Source organism: Sus scrofa, chromosome 14 (assembly GCF_000003025.6).
Source record: "Sus scrofa isolate TJ Tabasco breed Duroc chromosome 14, Sscrofa11.1, whole genome shotgun sequence".
NCBI lineage: Eukaryota > Metazoa > Chordata > Mammalia > Artiodactyla > Suidae > Sus > Sus scrofa.
In genome coordinates, this window is record NC_010456.5 from 50251720 (window position 1) to 50277727 (window position 26008).

The 26008-nt window shown below is 54.2% G+C and overlaps 4 protein-coding genes across 5 annotated transcripts in view; 1 reads left to right on the plus strand and 3 right to left on the minus strand.

Annotated features, from left to right (window-relative positions):
• Nucleotides 194–4141, minus strand: LOC110256815 (the record flags this gene model as incomplete). The annotated part of the gene is made up of 3 exons (XM_021073687.1): nucleotides 194–274; nucleotides 2182–2286; nucleotides 3392–4141. Coding segments are annotated over 3 exons (936 nt in total), but the record flags the coding sequence as incomplete, so codon positions are not given.
• Nucleotides 4140–9024, minus strand: LOC100154312 (coiled-coil domain-containing protein 116). The gene is given in 5 exon segments (XM_021074433.1): nucleotides 4140–5189; nucleotides 5192–5798; nucleotides 5901–6464; nucleotides 7143–8787; nucleotides 8912–9024. Coding segments are annotated over 4 exon segments (1635 nt in total). The 5' UTR covers nucleotides 7215–8787; nucleotides 8912–9024; the 3' UTR covers nucleotides 4140–4797.
• On the plus strand, nucleotides 9094–10834 carry YDJC (YdjC chitooligosaccharide deacetylase homolog). Its single transcript, NM_001243562.1, has 5 exons — nucleotides 9094–9268; nucleotides 9355–9514; nucleotides 9728–9827; nucleotides 9904–10081; nucleotides 10253–10834. Exons 1-5 carry the CDS (start codon nucleotides 9105–9107, stop codon nucleotides 10620–10622), a joined length of 972 nt encoding a protein of 323 aa, NP_001230491.1. The 5' UTR covers nucleotides 9094–9104; the 3' UTR covers nucleotides 10623–10834.
• UBE2L3 (ubiquitin conjugating enzyme E2 L3) overlaps nucleotides 13383–26008 on the minus strand; it is a 50308-nt gene continuing 37682 nt past the window's right edge. The window contains exons 2-3 of one of the 2 annotated variants that reach the window (XM_005670877.3): nucleotides 22248–22434; nucleotides 13383–15829 (exon numbers count right to left, since the gene is read on the minus strand). In XM_005670877.3, the coding sequence (XP_005670934.1) occupies nucleotides 15675–15829; nucleotides 22248–22434 (342 nt within the window). In that variant the 3' untranslated portion in view covers nucleotides 13383–15674. 2 annotated transcript variants of the gene reach the window in all.

Genomic DNA, 26008 nt, shown 5'->3' on the forward strand with positions numbered 1-26008 from the left:
GGGAGGGGGTTGGAGACACGAGGAGGGTTATGATTGGTCCACGCTTCCGAGGACTCACCAATGAGTATCAAGGGAAGACTGGGGCGGTGCCGAGCGGAGAGAGCTGGTGGCTCGCTCTGCAGGTGAGGGCGGCCCTCCCGTGGCCTCTGGGCCCCAGAACACCTGGTTCGCCTCTTCACGAAGGTCCTTGGCCCTAGATCCCCAGGACCTCAATCATGGTGTCTTCCTTGGGCCCTAAGTCCCGCAGCTGCAGGGTCTTGATGTTGCTCGACCACTGGATTACGTGGTCACAAGTGGACACATCTCAAAAACTCAGTCACCTGGTCCTTCAGTCCCTGGACCCCAGGATGGACTGGTTCCCCAGTCGCTTGGTCTTTACCCCTTCTCCTGCATTGGGTCACCTCAGTTCCTGGACCCTGGAGTTTCTGAATTCCTTGGCCACTCACTGACCCCTTCCAGGGCAGAATCTCATGGTCATTAGGCCGCTGGGCAGCAGAGGGAGCTGTGGTGTAGAGGATAGTGGCAGGTGGTCCCCAGAAAGCACCACCAAGCTGTCTTAGGAAACAAGAGCAGAGGGAGACCAAGTAACTGGGGACCAAGCCTCGGTTACTTTGCGTCCAGGGCTTCAGACCCATAGCCTTCTCAGAGGTCTGTGGGCTCAGTCTTCAAGGGGAGAAACTTACACCACTATTTATTCATTTGTGGAACATTCCTACGTTGACTTCACTCCAAGTCTTTCAATTCACCCCGTCTAGATGGCTCTGACTCCAAATCAGGCTGTGAGGCATCTCTCCTGCCCCAACCCCAGCACCCTCACCACCCTAATACAAGGCGCCTCCCACCCCTCCACATCTACCACCACCTCCTAGAAGAGTTCCCTGCTTCTGATAACTCAGGCCCCTCCAAGACATTTTCTACACAGGAAAGTGGTTTGTGCCTTAAAAATCATAAATTGGATCATGCCAGGTGTCTGCTGAAAGCTACCAATGGTTTCCTGTTACACTGGGAATGAGGGGATGGCAAGAACAGGGTTAGTAATCTCCCTGAAGGCAAAGAAAGGGTTCCAATAGCAGCAGAGACCCCAAGACTGAGTTGGGGAAGCCAATGTGGCTCCACTTGTAGTTTCTGGAGACTCATGGCTCCTCCTGGATGTCCCTTTTCCTGTATACCACATCCCCAGCTCACCTCATAGGTAGGTGCTCAGCACCCTCCACCTGGAGGCCACGGTTTGTCTCCAGGTTCAGATTCCCAGGCCCTACTCAAGGTGTAATAAGTGACAGGCGCGTGGGGGGGGTAGTTTGTTTCCAATCAAGTCTGCTAACAATTCTTCCCACTCTTGCAAGTGCCAGCTGCTCCTCTCCTCAAAGTATGGGGTCCCTCCCCCCATCCCCAACCTGGGCAGGCATCACAAGTGTCTTTGACCATGAGAATGCTGCAGAAATGCTGTTTGGGAAGTTCCAGCAGTCTGGCTTCTTCCCTCTAGGAAGCCAGCCACTGTTCCTGCTGGTCCCAGGCCAGAGGGACCACTGGATGGCCAGGGGCAACACGGAGAGAGATGCTGGAAGGGGAGAGGCCATGTGGCAAGTTCCAGCCATAGACTGGACCCCAGCTGAAAGCAGCCATTCTGGCTCTACCACTGCCAGCTGAGCCTGTCAAACACCAGTGTCATTACAAACACTGATTTTGCCTGAAGCCACTTGAGTCTCAGTTTGTTACATAGCCTGAAACAGGAGCTACGGGGAGATGTCTCTAGCATCATGTGCCAGTGGTGCCCAAAAGGGGCTGCTCCCACCCCAGGAACTGTCTCTAGACGTGTACCTCTGAGGCTGAGGTGGGGCATGTGCTCTACTCCCTTGAGACTACACAGTGGCACCTGGAAGCCAGAGGATATTGGGTGTGCCAACAGGGCCAATCAGCAGCCAAGTGACATGGCAGTCAATTGTGGCCCTGAATGGTGGTGATGGGGGCAGTGGGTGGCCTCAAGGTCAAATATGTGCTGTAAAAGATCCATGCTACAAGAGCTCTGTGGAAAAATGGGTCCCTGATCCCCCACCTCAGGACACCAGCCCCTCTGACTGGCAATGGAGCAAGTGCTCCCCGCCAAATCGCAGTGTATGGATGTGACATAGAGGGTCCTTCCTGCCTGGCTGCAGAAGCAGCTGACAGTGGCTATGTCCTCACCCATAGGCCACTGAGCATGGTCAGTCCAGGATGAGCTGGCCCGGCCTCCACATACTCAGCGAACTCCAGGGGAGGCAAGCCACACCAGGCTCCTGAAGTGGCAGCCTGCAAGGCGAGGCAGAGTGGAGTACCTCCAAGTGCTCCCTTCCCATGGGGTGGGGAGGAGCAGCCAGGGGCTGAAGCCTGGGTGAAAATGCCTGAATAGGAATGAACAGGCAGACGGGAGGAGGGTGCTGAGCTGGGGCCACCGAGCGGCTGGACACTCCAGGGCTGGGAGATGAGAACTGCCAGCCATAGCACCTAGCCATGCCCACAGACCCTTTGAGAAAGAGCTGTCCTGCCCAGGACAACTGCGGAAGGGTAGTTACATGGCAAGCCCAGGGCAGCCAATCCATAGCTTGACTGACCAGCAGCCCTGACATGACCTGCAGGGAAGAAGATTCAGGGGCCGGAGCCAGGAATTACAAATTAGGAAGGCACCCAGGAATGGGCAGATGGGCCCTGGCAGAGGAGCAGCCCTGGGGAAATGGGAACATGATGCATGGGGCCCTGAGGGAGCAGGAACCAGAAGCTCTAAGAGACTCAAAGAGCCAGGAATATGCAGACTGGAGTGGAAGAGAGCCACAAGCAGAGCACGTGAGGCCATGGGGCTCAGAGGGCCTTCCGCTGACTTGAAGGCTACCTTGGGGGCAGGTGCGCAAAGGGAGGCTGAAATCTCCAACAGGAAAACCAACTGTGCTCCATCGACACAAGTTTTATTGGTCCCATTGGCTACCCAAGAGGCTCAGCAAAGCTTGGCATGGGCACAAGCTGGCCTCTGCCCAGGGCAGCAGCTGGGAGGGTGGCATTCCAACAGAGTGGAGGAGCAGGACATTGAGTGCTCAGTGTGGCTCAGGGCTTCACGGGGAGTCACTGGGGCCCACAATTGAGTCTGCGGAGGGGCTGCCTGTGGCCTCCAGTGGAGACTCTGGGGAGCTCTGGGGCTCATCCTTGTCTCCAAAGAAATCGTCCTCCTCCACCTCCTCCTCCACTCCTCCCCCTTCTCCTCCACCTCCACCTCCTCCACCTCCTCCACCTCCTCCTCCACCTCCTCCACCTCCTCCACCTCCTCCACCTCCTCCTCCTCCACCTCCTCCTCCTCCACCTCCTCCTCCTCCTCCTCCACCTCCTCCTCCTCCTCCTCCTCCTCCACCTCCTCCTCCTCCTCCACCTCCTCCAATTCCTCCTCTTTGACCTCCTCCTCAATGCTCTGCTTGTCCTTCTTGTCCACTTTTTGCTTGGACAGATGGGAGGCCACGCTAGTGTCAGCTGATGTGGACACCTTGGGCTCTGGAAACCCACTGGGCTCCTGCCCTGCATCTACTGCGTTCTCCTGTGGGGTAAGCAGCAGCCCTGTGTCGAGGTGGGGTTCTGTGGTTTTGTCCTGGACCTTGGTGGCTCTGGTGGCCAACTGAGGCTGCACAGTGGGAGTCTCTGGGCTGCGCTGGGGGGTGTTGTGCTGGGAGGTTTCCTGGGATGCAGGCCGGGACACCCATCGTGTTGCCCTCTGTGACACCTGCTGGCTGCTCTGGGCCTCCTCCAGCCGGCGCAACAGGCAGCTCCAGTTGATCTTGGAGGACAAGTGGATGCGTGAGCCCTTCACCCTCTTGAAACCCAGGAAGAGGTCCATGAGTGCCTCGGTGACTGGGAAGGAGATGAAGCCCAGCTGCCCTGTGAGGTTCTTCTCAAACTTGTGTTTATAGATGAGCAAGGACACGGCCTGGTCCTTCAGGTAGCTGACCAGCTCCTCCTGCCAGGGGTTGGAGAGGTGGGAAACACTGCTGGACTTGGACAAGATGGAAGGCAGCGGCTTCTTCTTGGGGAACGTGTAACTTGGGCTCTGTGTGGCAGCCAGGGAGGAAAAGGCAGATATGTCATCCACTCCTGCTCCCCTGGGCACCCTCCCACCCAGACACCCTCCAGGTCACCCACATGGTGCTGCACTCAGGGTGCAGCCTTACCACATCCTGCGACTTCCTGAAGGCGAGGTGAGCACAGGCCCTGTGCATTGGCCCAGAACACACTTACCACACCGTTGACATGCTGGCCACACTGGTCAGGCCTGGGTGGAGGCCAGTGACCTCAGTCACAGTATCAGCTGAGTGGGAGCCTATACCACCCACCCTCTCCCAGGCCAGGGCTCAGAGGTGGAAGCATGCCTGGGGCTCAATGGGTGAAAGCAGAGTCAAGGGCTGTGCTGGGGAGCCACCAGGGTGAAGCCATCTCTGTCTCCTTACCCTTCCTGAGCAATGCCCACTGGGCAGGGAGGACACACTGTAGAGTCCTGTCCTGGGCAGAAGGACCAGAGGGAGCTAGACCACGAGTCCTACCCTGGGATCAGGCTACTGTCCACGAGGGACAGGACCTACCCTGCATGGGAGGGCCTCCAAGATTTATGTGCAAAACGTTAAAAAAAATACCCAGAATAAAAAATAGCCTTTATTCATCTTTGACAACACATGGCAGGAGCTAGGCTCAGATTCTTGGGGACCCTGTCAGCTCATTCCTGCTCAGGTGGTTTCCACAAGGGCAGGGCAAGAAGCCTGGACCTTGGGCACCTGCCAGTGATGGTGGCTGCTAGGAGCGATGGCTGTTGGAGCCCTTCCACTGCAAACCCACCCCTAAGACCCCTAGCCCCAATCTTGAGGAGGTCACCTCTGGACATAGCGTGGCAGGCGATGGGGAGAGGCCCCTTACTGCGGAGGTGTATGGTGAGAATGCAGGGAGGTGGTAGGAGGGGGAAGGGCAGGGAGAAGTGAATGAAGCTGAGCCCAGGGTTGGGAGGTGGGTCTGTCTGGAGGGCACTTCCAACACGACCCCAGGGCCAGGCAGAGTGAGGTGCAGGCTCCGCCAGGGCCGGGACCTCTGGCTGGAACTCGGGGGCCCAGAAGCTGGTGTGGGTGGTCTTTGTACTTTGGGGTCCCTGTCAGATACCTCGTGCCTGAGGTGGGGTGAGGGGACCTTGGGTCTTCTGTGGGTGTCATCTCAAGCCGGAACCTGGTGTCCACTTGAATGCTGGACACAGGGGAGCCACCTCCCTTGGGCTTGCTGCGTCCCCTGGGCTTGACGTTCTTTCTGTGGTCCACCTTGGGGCTTGATGCTGTGGTGGGCAGCAAATTATCGGGCTCCTCTCCATTGGTGGGTGTGGCCAGCTTGGAGTTAGACTCTGTGGTGGGTTCCCATTCTGATGGGAAGAGAGGGCGGCCATTGCGCCGGCAGGCACCACTGAGCTTGTCCACAGCCTGACTGACCACGTTCTGTAGGGCAGGGAAGAGGTGGTGCTCAGCCAGGAAGTCCAGGGTCCGATGGGGCTCTCGGATGGCGCAGTAGCCAGGCAGGTCAAAAGCCACCGGCTGGCTCAGCAAGGACTTAATTTGCTTGTTGAACTCTCGCTTGAGGAAGACCAGCTCCTGCTCTCCAGGCCCCAGCTCTGATGCTTCCAGAGTGCCCGAGCTCGAGCCCAGCAGCCCTGAGAACCAGGACAGGGGCGTCTCTGGAGTCCACTGGCTGCTGGCCTGGCTGTCAAGCGAGTCCCACGGCAGCGAGTCCCTGTGGGAGCAGCACTGCCCCAGGCCTTTCTGCAGAGAGAGGGAGACTTCTCAGGGTCGTCCGGGAGCAGCCAAGCAAGGCCTGGCCCTGGGGTCCACCCCCAACAACAGGGCTGGGACCCCAGTCCTCACCCCCCTGTTCTCCAGCTGTAGCAGCCGTTTGAGGCTCTTCTCCAGCAGGAGTCTGTCCTTCACGGCTGGCAGTGGGCCCAAGCTGTGGGCATCCAGGGCACTGTCCCGGCACTGGGAGCCTGGCCAGCAGGCTCTGAAACTGCTGTGGGAGTCAGACATGGAGCTGGAGCAGGATGGGTAATTGTTGGGGTGCCCCACACAAAGACTGGGCCGGGTGCGGTGCCGGTGCACGGTACTGAGGCTAGGCCGGCTGCATGCCCGTCGCCCAACCTTTGGCACCTCCACTGGGTCCTGTATCTCCACCAGCGGCAATCCTGCTCCTGTCTTCATGGTGGCCATACGCTCAGTTGCCACTTCCACCACTGTCTGCAGGCTGTCCAGCACCTGGCCCTCAACAAGGAAATCCAGGAAGTTCCTAAATGGTCGAGAGCCCTTGAGGTTTCGGCAATGGCCACGGAGCCCTGAACTGCTCACAGGACTATGCATTGATGGCGGGTGTGGCATGTGGCCCACCTTGGAGGCTGGTCCCCTTTCCGGGAACAGAGGCTTCTTAGGTGGCTGCACCTGAGCAGACAGGCATGTTACAGTGGGCATGGATGCCCAATGGTGGGGAGGGGTCCCCAGGGTCCTCCTTGGACACAGGAGCTGGGTGGGGGGTGGACATTGGAAGGAACTAGATTTTGGAGTGAACCATCCCTGGGTTTGGATACTGGCTCTGCTTGCTTCAGGCTATGTGACTGTGGGCATTATGGCCCCTCCTAAGATCCATTTCCCCCTCCTGCAAAGTGGGGATGTCTTCTGGGTTGCCCTGAAGATTTCCTGACCAGTACATTTCACATATATAAGATGCCAGGGAAGTCTGAAAGCCAGCTTTTGCCTTCACACATGGAATGAACAGGCATCACAAAACTGCTCTGAGCCCTGTCTCCACTTCTGGGAGACTGTAGTCTTGAGCCCTGTGCACCCCATGGTTGCCTCTGCACCTGGAGCCATAGACATCATGCTCCAGCTCTGGGTCCCAGGCCACCATGCTCCTCCCAGGCTGCTGAAGGGGTGGGGGGGTGGGGGGAAGGGGTACAGAGAATAAGACTGAGATGACTAGAGCCCAGCTAGGGGGAAAGGAGTGGTCAAGGTGACAGGTCACTAAGAGGCCCAGAGAGGAGAAAGTGGTGATCTGGGGTGCCAGAACTGCTGGGGAACAAGTTGGAAGCCTCAGAGTTGGGCCCTACCTGGCACACTTACCCGAGGAACGTAGGTGGTGGGACCAGCCTCGTCGTCGGCCAAATATCCCGAATGGTGGCGACAGCTGGTCATGCTGCAGGTGGTCGGGCCCGATGCCCTCCTCCTGTCTCGTCAGTGATCAGTGCGGCAGTGCAGCTGAGAATTCCACTCTGTGCCAGGAGGGGAGAGAGCGTTAGGGTTCCCGCAGGCCAACACGAATCCGAGTCTCTGTCCGTCCGTTGGCTACTGTGTCCACCGCCCCAGGAGCCGGTGGTCCCTGGCTCCCCATACCCCAAGTCCTTCATGCATCCGGTCTGTCCTCTGCTAGGAGGCCCCTGGGCGTCTGTGCAGCATCAGTGTCCGGAGTCGCGGGGGCGGGGCGGTGCCCGAGGGTGTCTGCATCCAGTCTCCGCCCATCTCTGGCTAGGTTTTGTCCGCCTCCCTCCTCCCGGCCCCAGCGCCCAGTCATACGCCAGGCCTCTGCCGACCCGCTCACCAATCCCGCGCGAGGTAGGCGCCAGATCTGGTCGATATCCCTGCTCGATGCTGGGTGGCCACGTCGCTGGGTGCAGCCCGCAGGCCTGCTCATTTGCATGTAGCTTCCTGATTGGCTCGCGACCTACCGATCACTCGCCACAGCACAATGGTTGGGGCGGGTCCACATGGCTCCTCCCCCACCTGGCCGGCTTTGCCCCGCCCACATTCGCAGCAGAAGTGGGAGGTCTAGGGACTCGGTCCCGCCTGGAGGGGAGCCTAAGGGAAAAAGCCACGGACTCTCCCTCCCCCACCCCCCACTTGGTGACACAAGCACCTTCCTCAGCTCTTCTCTGGTTCGCGGACGGCTCCTTTCCAGGGTCCTCCCCTAGACCAGTGGGGACTCCCCAGAGTCTGTCTGGAGCTCAGTGGAAGGAGTCCCCACTCTAAATCAGAGACTAGCTTCAACTTCTAGCCCCGCTGTTTCCTGCCAATGTGACTCAATCTCTCTGATCACCCACTCCTCCTCTGTAAGTGGAGTTGAGCGCCATCCACATGGGAGTTTGGAGATTGAATCAAATCACCGTACAACACACCCGCACCGTGATTAGACCCTATCCCTCTCTACCTCCTCTCCCTCCTTTCCCCACAGCTAGGGATATTCCTCCTCTGAGAAGCCTACCCAGAGGGCCTGTCCCCCAAGAGAATCACCAGCCCTATCCCAGATTCTGCCACACTGTGTTATTTGTCAGATCACACTCCTTGGGGATAGCAAATGTGGTGCTCATCCTTAATCTATGATCTTTCTAATATCAGTAGGTGCTCAGCAAATGTGAATTTCCTCGTTCCAATCCGGAGACCCTCAGGGCTTATGGCCTTCCCAGGACCAGCTTCCCAGCAGAGAACGATGGTCGGTTGAGGTACCACAATTTAACAATCACTATTGAACACAATAGTCCTGCCAACTTGGTGACAGGCTCTTTGAGGTCTCCAATTCTTAAAATCCTTCCCCCCATGGAATGGGTATACCTGTTATCCTCGAACTTGGCTCTGTCCGCTCTCCTCCTGACCTAGGGGGCCAACCGATGAGAAGATCAGAGCCGACCAGAACTCTGGAGGCCGGTCCCAGCTCCACTGCTCTCTGCAGTCATGTAGGACAAGATACTTCCCCTCTCGAAGCCTGTTTCCTCAACTGTAAAACAGGAATGAAATTACAAGCTCCATAGGTTGAGCTCAGATACTGCACTGTCCATTAGGAAAATCAAGACAGCTACATCATTGGAGTTCCCGCTGTGGCGCAGTGCGTTAAGACTCACTGCAGCGGCTGGGATGGCTGTGAAGGCAGGCTGGTGGTTGCAGGGAGCCCGGGGACCAGCAGGCGGCGAGAACAAAGGCCAAGTGCCTGTGCGCCGGGTCCCTGCGTGGGGGCGGGGCCTCGGGGCATGCTTGGGGCGGGGCCTGAAGTGCCTGGACCGCGTCGCTCCTCCCCCAGCCGCGAGCGGAGGCACCATGGCAGGGCCACGCGTACGGCTGGTGGTCACGGCCGACGACTTTGGTTACTGCCCGCGGCGCGACGAGGGAATCGTAGAAGCCTTTCTGGCGGGGGCTGTGACCAGCGTGTCCCTACTGGTCAACGGCGCGGCCGCCGAGAGCGCGGCTGAGCTGGCCAGGAGGTGAGCGGCAGCCCCCTGAAGGGTCTGGGCGGGCTTGAGGGCCGCCGCCCGAGTCGCCCGTGCTCCCGATAGCTCTTCGCCCGCAGGCACCGAATCCCCACGGGCCTCCACGCCAACCTATCCGAGGGCCGCCCCGTGGGCCCGGCCCGCCAAGGCTCCTCGTCGCTGCTCAGCCCCAAAGGCTTCTTCCTCGGCAAGATGGGGTTCCGAGAGGCGGTGGCTGCCGGAGACGTAGTCTTGCCTCAGGTGCGCAGGTGCGGCTGCGGGAAGAAGCTTGCGGGGACCCTCCCCCAAGGCTCCGCCCCCAGAGTATCTTGAAACCCTTACTGGCAAGAGCCCGCGCTGGATGCCTCCCAGATTCAAGTACTGGAGCGCTCACAGGGGGCTGAGCCCATTGAGCGGGTCCTCCTCCGTAGCTGCTTTCAGACGTTCAGCTTGCCTGCGGTCCTCTCTCTTCAGGTGCGAGAAGAGCTGGAGGCTCAGCTGAGCCGTTTCCGGGAATTACTGGGCAGGGACCCAACTCACGTGGACGGGCACCAGCACGTTCATGTGCTCCCAGGTGCGAGGGATGGTGCTGCCAGGATGGCGTGGGCGTGTGCGGCACGAGCCTCTCCCTGACTCCGCCCCACCCTTAGGCGTGTGCCAGGTGTTCGCCGAGGCGCTGCAGGCCTTCGGGGTGCGCTTCACCAGGCTGCCGCTGGAGCGCGGGGTGGGCAGCTGCACTTGGCTCGAGGGCCCAGCGCGCGCCTTCGCCTGCGCTGTGGAGCAGGACGCCCGGGCTGCCATCGGCCCCTTCGCCCGCCATGGCCTACGGTAAGGTCCCCATCCCCTGCCTAGTCCAGGTCCCAGTGCGTCCTCCATTCACCTTGTTTCTCAACCTCGAAGCGGGTCAGGCAGGGACTAACGTTGTCCCCACCCCCATCTGGCCTTGCCCTGCCCATCGTGGTCCTGTGGTCCCTGCTCCTGATGCCCCTGCATCCGTAGGTGGACCGATGCCTTCATGGGTCTGAGCACCTGTGGCCGGCACATGTCTGCTCACCGTGTATCAGGGGCACTAGCTCGGGCCCTGGAAGGTATACCTCCACGCCGTGCAGTGACGGCCGAGCTGATGGCGCACCCGGGCTACCCGAGTGTGCCTCCAGCTGGGGGCTGCGGTGAGGGCCCTGATGCCTTTTCCTGCTCTTGGGAGCGGCTGCACGAGCTGCGCGTCCTCACCGCCCCGGCGCTGCGGGCTCGACTTGCCCAGGACGGCGTGCAACTCTGTGCCCTTGACGACCTAGACTCCAAGAAGTCCAGAGAGGGGAAGCCTAATGAAGCCACTCTGGAAACCTTGCTGGAGCCCTCCTCACCATGACCCTGGCAAAGCAGGCTGTGACTTCCTGGGCTGGACTCTGCCATCTCTGTACGCAGGTCCTGATGGCTCAGAGCTTCCGCAAGCCCTCTGGCTGCGGGTAGCAGCGGTGACCTCTGGGCCTGGGGCCTTCCAAGCACTGGGGGCTTTCTTGGTGCCATGTAAGCATCTTCCTTGGGCAGAGATGACTAATAAAGTAACATGTGTCCTGTAAACTTGGGTGTTTATAGACTGTGCCCAGGAAAACCTCCCAGACACAAAGGACAAAGCAACTCAGGCTGACAGAGGTCATTCCAGAAAAGTCCTGCAACATGCTCCACATCTGGTGTTGCTTATGCTTAGGCTCCTTTCATTCCTTTTTTTTGTTTTTGTTTTTGTTTTTGGGAGAGGGGTTTGAAGAATGTCTCACCAGTCTACTTTTTGGGAGGCATGTTATAATCTCAATTCTGACTTTGGAAGATATCTCCTATTCAAAGCAGCCCTTTGCCATCCTAGGGGACAGGCCTGAGGAGGTCCTGCAAATTTGCAGGAGTGTTTACGTTTTGCCAGGAGGGAAGGTCTTCTGTAAAAATGGAATCCCTGGGAGGTGTGGATACCCTGTGCCTGGGGCTCCTGTGGCCTGGGTCAAGAAGATGCAGGGAGCAGATGGAACACCTTGTGGTCCTTCTTGACTCACGTAATGTCACATCACAGTGATGATGCGCAGGGACCAGTGTCCCCATTTTGCAAACCTAGAGAAGGGAGTCAGAGCAGAGCTCTGAAGCTTCCTGTTCATTTATGACACACACTGGGCCTTAGTCTGTGCCAAGCATAGAACCAAGGCCACAAGAGCTCTCTGCAGCTTTCTGAAGGGGTGAGGGTGTGGCCCCATCCCTCTGACTGGTGGCCTCTTCCCCCTCCTTCTGGCTGCAGCCTCTCCGCCACCGTTCCTCTGACCATGACTTTTCCAGCCACTGGCCCCTTTCTCCTGCCTTTCATCTAGCGGTGTGAACTGGAATGGCTGTGATTTGGCCCCTCCGGTTGTCTCGACTATGCCTCCTGGCCTTGGCCCACTGGGGTCTGGCCCTGCTCTCAGGCTGCTGGCTGGAGTTGGGCAGGGGTGGCCTAAAGGCAGCACAGAGACACCTCTCTTGAGGGGGCTCTGCTGCACTGAGGGGAGGAAGCAGCTATGTGGCTCTGGGGCCCAGGAGAGAGGTGTGGGTGACAGCAGAGAGACTTGGGGGTCTGCACAGATGCTAGATGAAGCTGTTGGAGGGGCTACTGTCACCCAGGAAATGAGAGGGATGAGCAGAGATGAGGGCCTAACCAGCCCTAGACCATGGGCATGCAAGAGCAGAGAGAAGAGGGGGCAGGCCACACTGGTAGGATAATCGGGGGATGGAAATCCACCTTGTCAGGGGAGGGAAGGTGCCAAGAAGGCAGAGGGCCTCAGGTGGAACAGAGCCCATTTTGGGGGCTGATCACTGGGGAGACAGGACATTTTTCATGTCAAACCTGCTGTGCACTGGATGGCCAAGCTAGGGGTTTACTGTTAGCCATTATTCACCAGGCATGGGGGATCAGCTCTGTGCCAGGCCAGGGCTGGGGGCTGGGACACAGCCTGCAAGGATCTCACAGTCTGGTACACAGATGGGGACAGTTGTGTGTGACCTGGGCTGCAGTAGGGGGTGGGAACACCAGCACAGCACATAGCAGTGTGAGGACAGAGGGAAGTTCCTGACCAGCCATCCAACCATCGGCTGTGGCCTCTGCAGTGTTGGATGGTCATGGTCCATGTGGCACCCCCAGGAGCCCAGGCATCCAGGAAACAGTCGTTTACCCAGAGAGGCCTGGGCTGGGCATTGCTGTGCAGGACCAACCTTCAGCTCCACTCCTGGAGGTGCCGTTCCCAGATGTGCATGAGGGAAGCAGGGGAGGAGGGAGAGCCAGCACAGACACACAAGGCAGGAAGAACTGAGACTGGCTCAGGCCTGCCCTGCTGGCTGTGGCACAAAGTGCTGCCAAAGAGTGACAGCAGGGCCCTGGCCAGAGCCCCAGTGGGCAGGATGGCTCCAGAAGCTGGCCAAGGTGGTGAAGTAGATGCGTGTTTTGAGCTGAATGAGGAACAGCACGAGGAAGGCAAGAGCATGGTGAGCAGGGGGTTGAAGAAGTTGAGGGTCCCATGGACTTGGGAGAGGGACTGGCTGTGTCTGGCTCACAGAGGGCCAAGTGGTGAAAGGTAAAAACACCGGCCAGGTGTTCTTGGCCAGGTCACTGAGCATGTCCTCTGAGAAAGTAGGGAGAACTGTGCCCACAGGGTGTCCTCAGTAACCAGGGACAGAGTCCCACTGAGGAACAGAAGCCCCCTACCCTCCCCACTTGCTGGTGAAATGACCCCAGAAATTCCCTCTGAGGCCTGTAGACCTAGCCGTCAGGGTCCCAGCTGGTGTCCAACTGCAGGCAGGGGACTCAGCTGATAATAAAAAGTTGTGTCCAGGGCACGAGCTGGCCTTGTGCTGAGTCAGCACTATAGCTGTAGTCACGGGACCAACCCTATTAAGCCATGAAGCGTTGTGTGTAGAAGTCACCACCCCTACCCCAACATCCAGGGGTTGCCCTGCAGCTGTTTCTGCTTTCCTTGGCATGGCCCAAACACTGTGTGCCACTCTTGGAGGCTGGGCGAGGAGACACCAAGCCTCAGCCCCACCCCCACGTCCCAGGGCACAGAACACTGGCACTTCCCACACACCCCGCAAGGAAGAAACCCACACAACCAGACCAGTGTCCGAGAGCATTTTTATTAAGGGCAGCAGAGCGGATCGCAGCATCTTAGAAAGCCTAGTCCCCACCAAGGGGGGAGGGGCGGGGGACTGGGCGTGCTTCGAGGAACCCCACCCGGGAGTGTGAATTCCTGAGTGGGCCCGGTCAGTGGGCTGCTGGCCAGCTCTCCCCTGCTCTGGAGGACCCAGCTGACTGGGCTCAGTAGCAAGGCCACCCCCAGCAAGCTCCATGCCTGCCCGAGGGCTTGGTGACTGCCCACAAGAGCTCCTCGGCCTCAGCCTGCTGCCGGAGCAGGCACCAGGTGGGAGCGGGGACCACCCACTGCCCTGATAAGGCCAGGGTATGAGTCCCCGAGGGGCTGCCAGCTTTGACCAGGGTGGACGACCTCCCAGTGGCGAGCGGAGAAGGGAGGGTGCGACAGGCGGGCAGATTTACGCTGGTGGAAATACGAAGCAATGGACAGTTTCCAAGGATGGCAACATTTCTGGATTCAGAGAAGCAACGAGAACAGATGGTGGCTTGTCTGGATAGCATCTGACAGAATTTGGCATTTTATTACAAATCTGCGTGTGGGTGAAATAAAGTCCATCATCACCTTTCTGCTAATGAAGAGACAGGTGTGGACTGCTGGCCCAGCGCCCCTGCCATCCCAGGGGCATAGGAGTCTCCAGAACCTGCCTCTCACGTACCTAGGACTAAGGAAGCTGAGTTCATAACACACCGTAGGCCCCACGCCTGCACAACTACACAAGGTCATAAGGCCTAACCACCACCACACCCACTTCTGCACAGATGAAGCCAAGCTGCCTCACAGGTCTGCAAGCCCCAGAAAGACCTCAAGTTATAGAAGGAAAACTAAAACAGAAAGCAGAGTTTAAGTTATCTCCACAGGATCTAGCCCCCTGAGAACCCAGAAGGGAAGTCCCCATGGCAGAAGTGGAGTTGGTGACACCCAGTGCTTGGACCACTGGCTCCCTCTGGGTGTCAGTGACAAGGACTCACTACTATTTCAGGGACAGTGCCACTTGCTTTGAGAAGACATTAACATTCAAATCTTTACAAGTTCATCTGATGATAAATTCTACGGTCAATTTTTATTTCTACAAAAAAAGGCAGTCAAAACAATATAAAACATGTAAAGGATATTACTGAGCGAGCTTCGAGTAGATCCTGACTCTGCGAAGGCCGTGAGTCCAGAGGGAGGAGAAGGCCATCCTGTTCCTTGGTTGGGCCGGCCGGACGCTCCGAAGGCAGGGCCAGCTAGGTGCCAGCAACCCCAGGCTTGTACCGGTACAGTGGAGAATGCCAGAGGGTCAGACCGTGCTGATGAAGGCCTGCTGCACCGAGGTGGCAAGAGGGAGCCCAGAGCCACGTTGGCTGGTCGGGTGGAGCGCGGTGACAGGAGAGCATCAAATTTCAAATGGACACTCTGGTTTTAGTCTGCAATGACCCGGACATCTTCTAGAATAGCTGCAGGGAGAAGCGCCAACCTGTGGCCTCGGGAGCCTCTGGTGAGAAATTCCTCCCACGAGTCCCCCATCCTTTGGCTGGCGGGCCCCCCTGGGACCATCACAGGCCTGGTGTTGGGGGGTTTCCCTAGAGGAGGCCGGCTGGGTTACAGTTCCATCACAACACAGACTTCAGAGGCTGCCCATCTGATCAGAGTTTTACAGAAGAGCTGGGCCTCCCTTTCCACGGCGTTTTTTTGGGAGAGGGGTGGGTGGGTGGAGGTGGTTGCTTGTTTTTTAAACTTCTTAAAAGGATGTTATAAGTCAGAGTCAAGATCTGAACTGACTCCCACACCAGGCTGTGCAGCACGGAGGAGAGGAGCAGACATGCCAGCACTGTCCCATCTCCTGCAGGAGGCGGTGCCTGGGCTTGGGGAGCCAGTGAGTGGAAAACAAACTAAATGCAAGAAGGTGGGAGTGGCAAGGGAAGAGGGGAACCACAACCTTTTTTTTCCTTTTTTTTCTTTTAAACCTTAGGGCTAAATATAAATTGAAGATTTGGGATAAATTTAGACAGGAAAAGAAACACCATTCTTTTAAAGTAGATTGAAGCAGTGATTTTTAAAACAAAGAAAACAGAACTAGAACATCTTAAATTTTTAATCCTTTCTTTACAGGTTACCTAGACCACTTCTGATTAAGAAAACTGTAGAAAGTTAGTAACTGCCACAAGCAGACGCCAGGCGGTGGCACATGTCAATTTTCCACAGAGTCCTGCTTTGCGGGGTGTCTGAATGCACTGCTCGGGGTCTCTGCTCACACTCGCTGGAATCAATCACGGCAGATTTTAGTCCACAGGTCGCTTTTCCCCATATTTCTTTGTAAACTCTTCAGCATTCTTACAGAATTTTTTACGGTCCTTAGAGTATTCTTCAGCTAGGTCAGCCCGGAGCGGGTGCTCGGGCTGGGGGTCGTTCACCAGCGCTATAAGGGACTGGATGACTGCCAAGAAAAGGACAAGGCACTGCTGGTTAGAAGGCCTCCAGGAGGCACGGCAAGAATGCAGCTTCCAGTAAACACCTACAGGCTTTTTACACAAAGCGGCCTCCCATTTATCCAAAATTCTAACCCCCAGAGTTCCCATTGCAGTTCAGTGGGTTATGAACCTGACTAACATCCATGAGGGTGTGAGTTTGATCCCTGGACTTGCTCCATGAGTTAAGGATCTGGTGGTGTGATTGCAGCATAGACTGGCAGCTGCAGCTCCAATCTGACCCCTAGCCTGGGAACTTCTGTTTGCTGCAGGCGTGGCCCTAAAAAGAAAAAAATCTAACCACCAGCATGCACCCATGGTTCCCCTGTGACTAGAAGAAAGTAATAGACGAGGAGTTACCGTCGTGGCTCAGTGGTTAACGAATCCAACTAGGAACAATGAGGTTTCGGGTTCGATCCCTGGCCTTGCTCAGTGGGTTGAGGATCCGGCGTTGCCATGAGCTGTGGTAAAAAACTGCAGACGTGGCTCGGATCCCACATTGCAGTGGCTCTGGTGTAGGCTGGCGGCTATAGCTCCGATTCGATCCCTAGCCTGAGAACCTCCATATGCTGCGGGAGCGGCCCAAGAAATGGCAAAAAGACAAAAAAAAAAAAAAAAAAGAAAGAAAGAAAGTGATGGACGACAGCACTACAGTAGATGACTAACTGTACAGAATGACCCCTGCCTCCTCCAGGAAGCCTTCCAGTCCTGACACACTGGGGATGTCCCAGCCTTGTCAATTTCACCCCCTCCCAAACTTTGTAAACCTCAGCCAGGTCCGGCACTCCAACTCCTATTCTCAGGCAGGTCGAGAGCTTCTCCAGAGCAGGAGAACTACACTTGGTTCAGGGTACTCTCGCTCAAAGTGTGCTGTGAGCATGAGCTGACAGGCCTGAACTGTGTAAATGGATAATATGCCCACAGAGCTTTGAACAGTCAAGAAAGGTTCACTCGGAGTTCCTGTTGTGGCGCAGTGGTTAACGAATCCGACTAGGAACCATGAGGTTGCGGGTTCGGTCCCTGCTCTTGCTCAGTGGGTCAACGATCTGGCATTGCCGTGAGCTGTGGTGTAGGTTGCAGACGTGACTCGGATCCCGCGTTGCTGTGGCTCTGGCATAGGCCGGTGGCTACAGCTCCAATTTGACCCCTAGCCTGGGAACCTCCATATGCCGCGAGAGCGGCCCAAGAAATAGCAACAACAACAACAAAGACAAAAAGACCAAAAAAAAAAAAAAAAAAAAAAGAAAGGTTCACTCAACCATCCTGTCTAAGCCCTTGGGGGTTGTAACCCTGAGCAACATCACACTGCCCATTCCAGAGGCAGGAGAACCCATAGCTCAGGGTGGGAGTCCACAATGCACCCCTAAAGGGCAGTAAGGCCCAGATGGGCTGGAGGGCAAGACTGGGATGGAAGAGCCAGGAAGGAGTAGAGGGAGGGAAGGGCAGCACGGGAGGCCCAGGAACCCCAGGCCCCCTCAGAAGTAGAGTGCACACAGCCTCCACACTTCTCACATGTCCCCTCAGTCACCCCACTCCCCATAAGGACCAGCACCCCACTGTCCCAGCAAAAAGGCCCCTCTCCTTTGGACTGCCAATGCCAGGTGGCTTTATTGGGAGCCTATGCTTTTCATTCCAGCATCACAAGGAATGGGCTAAAAAAGCATTCAAATAGATTCATAGACAGAGAAAACAAACTTACGGTTACCAAAGCAGGAAAGGAGGGGAGTTTGGGATTAACATATACACACTGCTATATATAAAATAGATGACCAACAAGGACTTGCTGTATAGCACAGGGAATTCTACTCAAATCTTGTAATAGCCTATATGGGAAAAGAATCTAAAAAAGAAAGCATATATGGGTGCTCCCTTATGACTCAGTGGGTCAAGGGTCCAGCCTTGTTACTGCTGTGGCTTTGGTTACAGTGGTGGCACAGGTTGGATCCCTGGCCTGGGAACTTCCACATGCCATAGGCGTGGCAAAAAAAAAAAAAAAAAAGACTTACCTGAAACTACCACAACCCTGTACGCCAACCACACTTAAGGAGAAAAAAAAAAAGCTATTTGTTCTTCTTTCCCCTTGTTTGCCATTAATCCACATGGAGCCTAGATGATTCTTTGCATAATATATTGCTTTAAATCACATCAAAAATATATTTAGGAGTTCCCATTGTGGCTTAGCAGAAATGAACCCAACTAGGTTCCATGAAGATGTGGGTTTGATCCCTAGCCCTGGTCAGTGAGTTAAGGATCCAGCATTGCTGTGAGCGGTGGTGTAGGCTGCAGACATGGCTCGGATCTGGCATTGCTGTGGTGTAGGCCAGAAGCTGTGATTCGAGCCCCAGCCTGGAAACTTCCATATGCTTTGGGTGCAGGACCCCCCCCCCCCAAAATTAAGATTACCTACTGCAGTAAACTGAAGGCATCAACAGACATTAAACAAACCCTGCAGCTGCCTCTGGTCCAGCCAGAAGAAGCAGCACCCCAAACCAGGCCTCCAATCGGCACTTGCCAGCACTGCAAGAGCTCTACCCCAGCTTGCTGCCCTCTGAGACTTCTCCACCCCACTCTCAACCTTTCTTGTTCTTAACTTTTGGGAAGCCTGAATCCCACTAGCCCTACAGTGTAAATAGGGGAATCCCCATCTTTGTCTGGAATTAAAAATGGCTCTGTGGCAGAGCTGACAATGATGAGTTTCAAGTTTTCCTCTATTATGGAAAGTCAGGCTCTCTGCCTTTCATTGGGATCATCTCTCTCTCTCTCTTTCTCTCTCTCTCTTTTTTTTTAAAGGGCCACATTTGTGGCATATGGAAGTTCCCAGGCTAGGGGTCCAACTGGAGCTGCAGCTGCCAGTCTACACCACAGCCACAGCAACAAGGGATCTGAGCTGTGTCTGCAACCTACACCACAGCTCACAGCAATGCCAGATCCTTGACCCACTGAGCGAGGCCAGAGACTGAACCCACATCCTCATGAATACTAGTCTGGTTTGTTACTGCTGGGCCACAACAGGAACTCCTCCTTCGATCATCTTAATACCTAATGTATCAGTATAAACCATTTGTCAATCACTAAGACTTGCTTTTCAAAAGATATGCACTTGGAGTTCCCGTTGTGGGGATTTGCCCCTAGCCTGGAACCTCTATATGCTGCAGGAGAGGACCCAAAAAGCAAAAAAAAAAAAAAAAAAAAGATACGCACTTTGCAAGTTTGCAGTTTGTCTAATTTTTTTCTGAGAACTTGCTTTTATTTATGCAATCAAGCCTACATATTTTCAAGTTTACTGTGTAGTTCAGATGGTATTTCATCCCTTCTCTGTTCCTCTGGGAGCTAACCCATAATAAGACCCAGCTGAGCTCAGCTTGTTTTGACAGAACACTGAGAGCCACAATGCTTTTCAAACTACAACCATGGCCACCTCGTGTCATTGTCACTTACAGGACAGGAAACTTACGTTTTACAAATGACCAAGCCCCGGATTCCTGATCTCCTCCTTGACCCTAAGGCTACTCAGAAGCATGTTTTCCCTCCAAAGTGTAGGGGTTTTAAAACATTTTCAAGACTTACCAGAGTTTCCGTCATGGCTCAGTGGAAACGAATCTGACTAGCATCCATGAGGACGCAGGCTTGATCCCTGGCCTTGTTCAGCGGGTTAAGGATCCGGCATTGCCATGAGCTGTGGTGTAGGTTGCAGACTTGGCTCGGATCTGGCATTGCTATGGCTGTGGTGTAGGCCAGCAGCTACAGCTCCAATTTGACCCCTAGCCTAGGAACCTCCATATGCCAGCCAGTGCGATCCTAAAAGAGACCAAAAAAAATTTTGGCTATGCCCAGGGCATGCAAAAGTTCTTTGGGCCAGGGATCAAACACCTGCTACAGTGGTGACAATGCTGGATTCTTAACCCGCGGAGCCACCAAGGAACTCCTAACATTTAGTTGTTTTTAAGATATTCACCAAATTGTGCGACACCACCACTATTTAACCCCAGAACATATTTATCATCCTCAAAAGGATACCCACTCTTATTAGTTATCACTTCCTCTTCCCCTCCCCCAGCCCCTGACAAACACTAATCTACTTTTCAATTATAGATCTGCATGTTCTGGATATTTCATATATGGTTGATTCTCATTATTTGCAGCAGTTATGTATTATAAAGTTGCTGTGAATGCTGAATTACAGTGAACTCTGAGTGACCCCAGGAATGACCAGCTATAGAACCACCTAGTAGAGGCCAGCCAACCTACAAAATGAGAAATAATGAACTGTTACTTTAAATCACTAAATTTCAAGGTGGTCTGTAATACCATTAATAAGTAACAGAAATATGGGGACATGCTGTCAGATGCCAGGGACAATGTTCCTGACGTGTGTGAGGATGAGATCAAGGGCCATGCCAAGACAAATCTACAGAATGATCTTCTAGGGAAAAAACCTGCCTCCAACAGAAAACAGCAATTCTGCCCATCCCTGCATGTAGAATAGCACCCTGTTTAAGATAAAATGTTTATCTTCAAAACCTAAGTCAACAAGCACAAAAATAATGAAAAACCTCTCTTAGGGAGTTCCTGCTGTGGCTCAGTGGACATGGACTCAACTAAGATCCATGAGGGTGTGGATTCGATTCCTGGCCTTGCTCAGTGGGTTAAGGATCCAGTGTTGCTGTGAGCTGTGGCAGATGAGTCTCAGATCCCATGTTGTTGTGGTTGTGGTACAGGCTGGCAGCTGTAGCTCCAATTCGACTCTTAGCCTGGGAACTTCCATAGGCCACAGGTGTGGCAATGAAAATCAAAGACAACAACAAAAAAATCCCCACACCCTGGAAAAGCAGAGCATTTTGGCTATGCACCTAGATCTAAACCAAAAGAGAGGACTAATGCTGACACAGCGCTCTTAGGCACCCACCCCACCCCCACAGGAGCAGGCAAAGCCTGTGCATTTGAACCCAGCTCTAGGGTGGGAGGAGACCTGTAACCTTGTGGTCTGGCCACCTGAGCAAATGTAACAGCTAGATTCCAACATGGAGCTAAGAATTTATATAGAAAAATCAGGAAGCTCCTGCATAGTGCAGCAGGTTAAGGATCTGGCATTGCCATGACTGTGGCACAGATTGCAGCTGCATCGCAGGTTTGATCCCTAGACTGGGAATTTCCACATGCCCAGGGTGCGGCCAAAACAACAAGAACGTTGTCAATCTTTTATGGATATCAACCTGTGTCTGACCAAGTGCCAAGTCCCCTGGAGACCCCTCCGTGGCTCCACGCTCAGCACCCACTCCTTTCTGCTACTCAGCTGTGGGAGCCTAGTGCACACTTTTCACAACGACCATTTCCAGTGAGCCTTCCCGTGTGAAAGGCTTTTCAATCCATCTTCCAGGGGTTCTGCTAGAAAATGACTGTTCATATCAGTCACTGAAAAAAAGAAACCTGCAGCCTCTCAAATTCCAGCCTCATGCAATCTCTTTAATCTAAAACAAGACTGTGAGACACAACATTGTAAACAACTATAATTAAAAAAAAAAAAAAAAAAAAAAGAGTTGCCACTGTGGTGCAATGCGACCAACAGTGTCTTGGGAGTGCTGGGATGCGGGTTTGATCCCTGGCACTGTCACAGCTGGGACTTAGGTCGCAACTGCAGCTGGTTTCTGACCCCCAGCGTGGGAACTCCATATGCTGCTGGGTGGCCAAAAAATTTTTAAAAATTTAAAAATAAAGAGACTGTGAGTAGTTCAGGGAGTCTTATAAGAAAGCCACCACAAATATGAGTTAGGATTACAAAAGAAAGCTCTCTAATTGAGAATGAAAACTAGATACAGTCTATAACAAAGTCAGTTATTGCAGGGGTCAAAAGGGGGGGCCAACCACAATACTGAATCAAGTACTTTTCCCAAAATGTGCATGGGATGTACGTTTACAGAGTAGCACACAGACACAGGGACCCAGGGCCACATCCAATTCTCAGGAGTCCCAAACCCACCAAAGTTACCCATGAGCTTTTACCTGGGCACACAGCCCTCAAGTCTGGCTGTGCCCTCTCACAGTGACCCTACTGAGCCCTCTCCACCGCCCCAACCCACTCCCAGGTCTGACTTCAAGTGCTGTTGTGAGACCACTTCCCCCTCCAGGCAGCCCCACAGACCTTCAGGAAAACTCCCAGGGACAGTGCTCATGCCCTGTCACTGCACTGGCAGCCAGTGCTGGGCTGGCCTATGTGTGTCCCCATTGGGTTGCAAGCACAGGAATACCCGTGCAGGGGCACAGTTTAACTGAGACAAGCCATGACCATGGGACTGGTGGCCTGATCAGTCCTGAGCACTGGGGTTGGTACAGCAGCAAGGAGGCCCTGCCTGCAGCAGTGTCCCCAGAAAATGTAAGAAGACACCTTACCTTGGTCGGTTTTGGTTGCTGGCTTCCAGTTTTCAGCACTAATTACCGGCAGGCAGACCTGCCCCTTTTCATCGATGTTGGGGTGATAGATCTTCGTTTTAAACGTGATCTTCGGTGGTTTGAATGGGTACTCTGCTGGAAAGTTGATTTCAATTCTGAAGGCCCCCTTATCATATGGAGGGTTGTCCTGAAGGGAAAGAAAAGAGGTCAGAGCGAACCTGTAGCTGAGACAGAAGTGTTCTAATTGTTTACCTGAAAAATTAATTTGTTTCAAGAGGTTATATGACCTGAAGTCTCATCACCTTCAGGGAAACAACAATTTCTAGAGACCACTTCCCCCTCCAGGCAGCCCCACAGGGGCTAAACTGTGAAAAGGTCTAAGATTAATGCCCTGGCCTCTTTATCTTTTTTTTCTTTTTTTTTTTTAGGGTCACAACCACAACATACGGAGGTTCCCAGGCTAGGGGTCAAATCAGAGCTGCAGTTGCTGGCCTGCACCACAGCCACAGCAACACCAGATCTGAGCCACGTCTGCAACCTATACCACAGCTCACGGTGATGCTGGATCCTTTAACCCACTGAGCAGGACTAGGGATTGAACCCACGTCCTCATGGATGCTAGTTGGGTTCGCTGCCCTGAGCCACAACAGGAACCCTTTTTCTTCTTTAATAAACTTATTATTTTTTTGAGAGGTTTCAGGTTTACAGCAAAACTGAGAGGAAAGTACAGGATTCTCCTATGTCCCTCCTTCTACACACACAGCCTGCCCTCCCATCAAAACCCTGCAGCTGAGTGGTGCCCGTTATGGCTGACCAACCGCCACGGACACACCCTCATCCACAGTCCATGGCAGCTTCACTTGCTGGTATCATTCCCTGAAGCTGGAATCACAGACTAAGGAGTCTTTTCAGCTGGCTTCTTTCACTTAGTAATACGTAAGATTCCACCATGGCCTTTCTTGGCTTGTTAGAACACTTTTTTTTGGTGATGAATATTATTCTCCTATCTGGATGGACAGTTTATCTATTTACCCCCTGAAGGATACCTGGCTGCTTCTGGCAATTAGGAATACAGCTGTTGTACACATTCATGTGCAGCTACTGTGGGCATATGCTTTCATCTCCTTTGGGTAAATACCAAGGAGCACGATTCCTGGATTGTAGGTTAAGAGTATGCTAAGTTTTGTTAACACTGTCTTCCAAAGCGGCTGTACTGTTTCACGTTCCCACCTGCAACAGCGGAGAATTCCTGTTGTTTCATATCCTTGCCAGCACTTGGTGTACTCAGTGTTCTGGAGTTCCACTATTCTCACAGGTGGGTAGTGGCACCTCATTGTTTTAATTTGCAAATCCCTAATGACATGGTGCTGACTACCTTCTCATACGCTTATCTGCCATTTGCATGTCTTCTTTAGTAAAATTCTTTCAGATTTTTTGCCCATTTTAAAATCAGGTTCTTTGTTTTCTTATTATTTTAAGAGGGTTTTTTTTTTTTTTTTGGTATATTTGGGGTAACAGTCCTTTTTTAGATGATGTCTTCTGCAAATATCTCTATCTTTTTTGAAGGTTCGAAGAGTCACACCAGGGGTAAATAAGAAGCCAACCTGGACCAGACTGAGTGCTGACAGGCCAAAGAGGTGGCCGACTCCAGATCCTGGCCAGAGTGGTCATCCCAGAGTAAAGCCAGAACCCAGCTGGACAGCTGGTCCCTGTCTGGTCACCAGGCAAGGCCAGCACCATATCCCACCCCCTTGTGCTTAGGATCACTCTAGCATTCCAGGCCTGCACACTGATGGCCCCAGGGAAAGGAGCCAGCCTCTCTCCAACTCTCCATCTCTGAGCTGAGCAAGCCCTCTGTCTGCTTTCCCTCATACTCCAGCTCTTCTGGGTCCCACCTATCCCACCCCACCTGAGAAGACCAAGCCTCAAGGGACATTCTCCACTTCCCTGCAGGGGAGTGAAGCTGGCACACCCCAGGTCTCCACACTGTCCCCCATTTTGTTCCCACCCAGGAAGGTAAAATTAGGGAGGGCTGAGGGGTGGGAGACACCTTGCAGGCAGAGAGGACCCAAGACTAGGATGGCAGGGGCTTAGAAGGGGCAAGACAGGAGGCTGGGGCCACATTTAGGGGTCTGAACCGCCCATCTGAGTAGCAGGGTGTGTGCAGCAGGGTGCGAAGGCAGAAGATGACTGCATGGGGAAGGTGGGGCCTCAGGGAGCAGATGTGGGAGCAGAAGCTGGTTAACAGGGGCCCGTGTGAGCGGCAAACCTGCGCATATCTGGGGGAGGGTGGGCTAAGGCTGGACTGGAAAATTGTTTCACCCCAACAAAATGTCCCCTAGTCTTTCTCTTTTTCTTTTTTGTCTTTTTAGGGCCGTACCACCCATGGTATATGGAGGTTCCCAGGCTAGGGGTCAAATTGGAGCTATAGTCACTGGCCTACACCACAGCCACAGCAACACCAGATCCAAACTGCATCTGTGACCTACATCACAGCTCATGGCAATGCCGGATCCTTAACTCACTGAGCGAGGCCAGGGATCAAACTCGCAATCTCATGATTCCTAGTCAGATTCGTTTCCACTGCACCACAATGGGAACTCCCCTAGTCTCTTCTTTAGGGAATGCAGAATTCTCTAGAACACTATCCAGAAGTTAAAGTGGCAGTAGACCCATCCCAGGCCCTAACCTGCCTGCCCACCCGAGTCACTCCACATTACCAGCAGCTCACAGGGGAGCTTGGAGAAGACTGCTTTGGGATTTTCAGAAGAGATTTGCTTAAGCCACATAAAAAGCTTTACAGTATGACTTCTGGAAGTTGAGATCTGCCAATCTATTCATTCATCTCCCAGGACCAACCAGCTGCCCCAGGGTGGCCACCTGCCCATTTGCGTGCCAGGAGCTGGGAGACAAGGGAGAGTCATGCTGGGATGCTCATGAACACTTGTGGCGCAGTGGGGCGGGGACACATAGCAATCTGTGCTGCCTGCCATGTCTGCTGCCCACAGCGACAGCTGTGCAAGGCAGGACAGGCCGGGCTGCTTGCTCCCCAGGGAACCTGGCTAAGCACAGCTTAACTCCTCTGAGCCTCTGTCCCTATCCAGGGCTCTGGTGACCAAAGGGGTGGCTCAAGTGTGTGCAAATCACACAAACTGTCAATCAGTCTATCCATGTGTCCATCCTAGCGATTTCTGTCAAGGAAGTTGTGCAAAAATTCAACAGAGGACATACTTCTGGATTAAGGCCTAAAACAGCATGCATGAGTTTCCCACGTTAGATGTAAACTCATTCTGTGGGAAGACAGCTCAGAAACTGGAAGGGACCCCAGGGAAAAAAATGTTCTGCTGTAGAAACAGGGTGTTCGACATTTCAGGAATCTGCCTCAAACTATCCTTCTCTGCCTGGGAAGTCTCGTGTCCTCTCCACCAAATGAGCACCCCCAGACCCCCAGACTGGTTCCTCACCCGCCCTGCCAGTGCACAAGGCCAGGCCACAGCCGCTAAGACCAAGAGGGTCTCCCTTTGCACAGCACCAACGCCCCTGCCCCCACCATGTGTCCACTTTGTTCCTTCCCATAGCAACCTGCTGAGAACCCCAAGGCCCACCTGTACCCCATGTCATTTCTTAACTAACCGAAGACCTAGAGTCCTTCCAGCACCCCCATCAGTCAGTTTTGTGTCACCACAGTAATGTTTTCCCTGTGACTCAGTGAGGACATGACATAGCTCTCTGGCTGCCACACTGAGTCCCTGAGGCACTGA

Bases quoted from the DNA above. Each gene is read 5' to 3' on its own strand.
- YDJC (NM_001243562.1), top strand. From the start codon at position 9,105: ATGGCAGGGCCACGCGTACGGCTGGTGGTCACGGCCGACGACTTTGGT. The intron at 9,269-9,354 runs GTGAGCGGCAGC...CTTCGCCCGCAG, and splicing joins GCGGCTGAGCTGGCCAGGAG to GCACCGAATCCCCACGGGCC. The intron at 9,515-9,727 runs GTGCGCAGGTGC...CTCTCTCTTCAG, and splicing joins GAGACGTAGTCTTGCCTCAG to GTGCGAGAAGAGCTGGAGGC.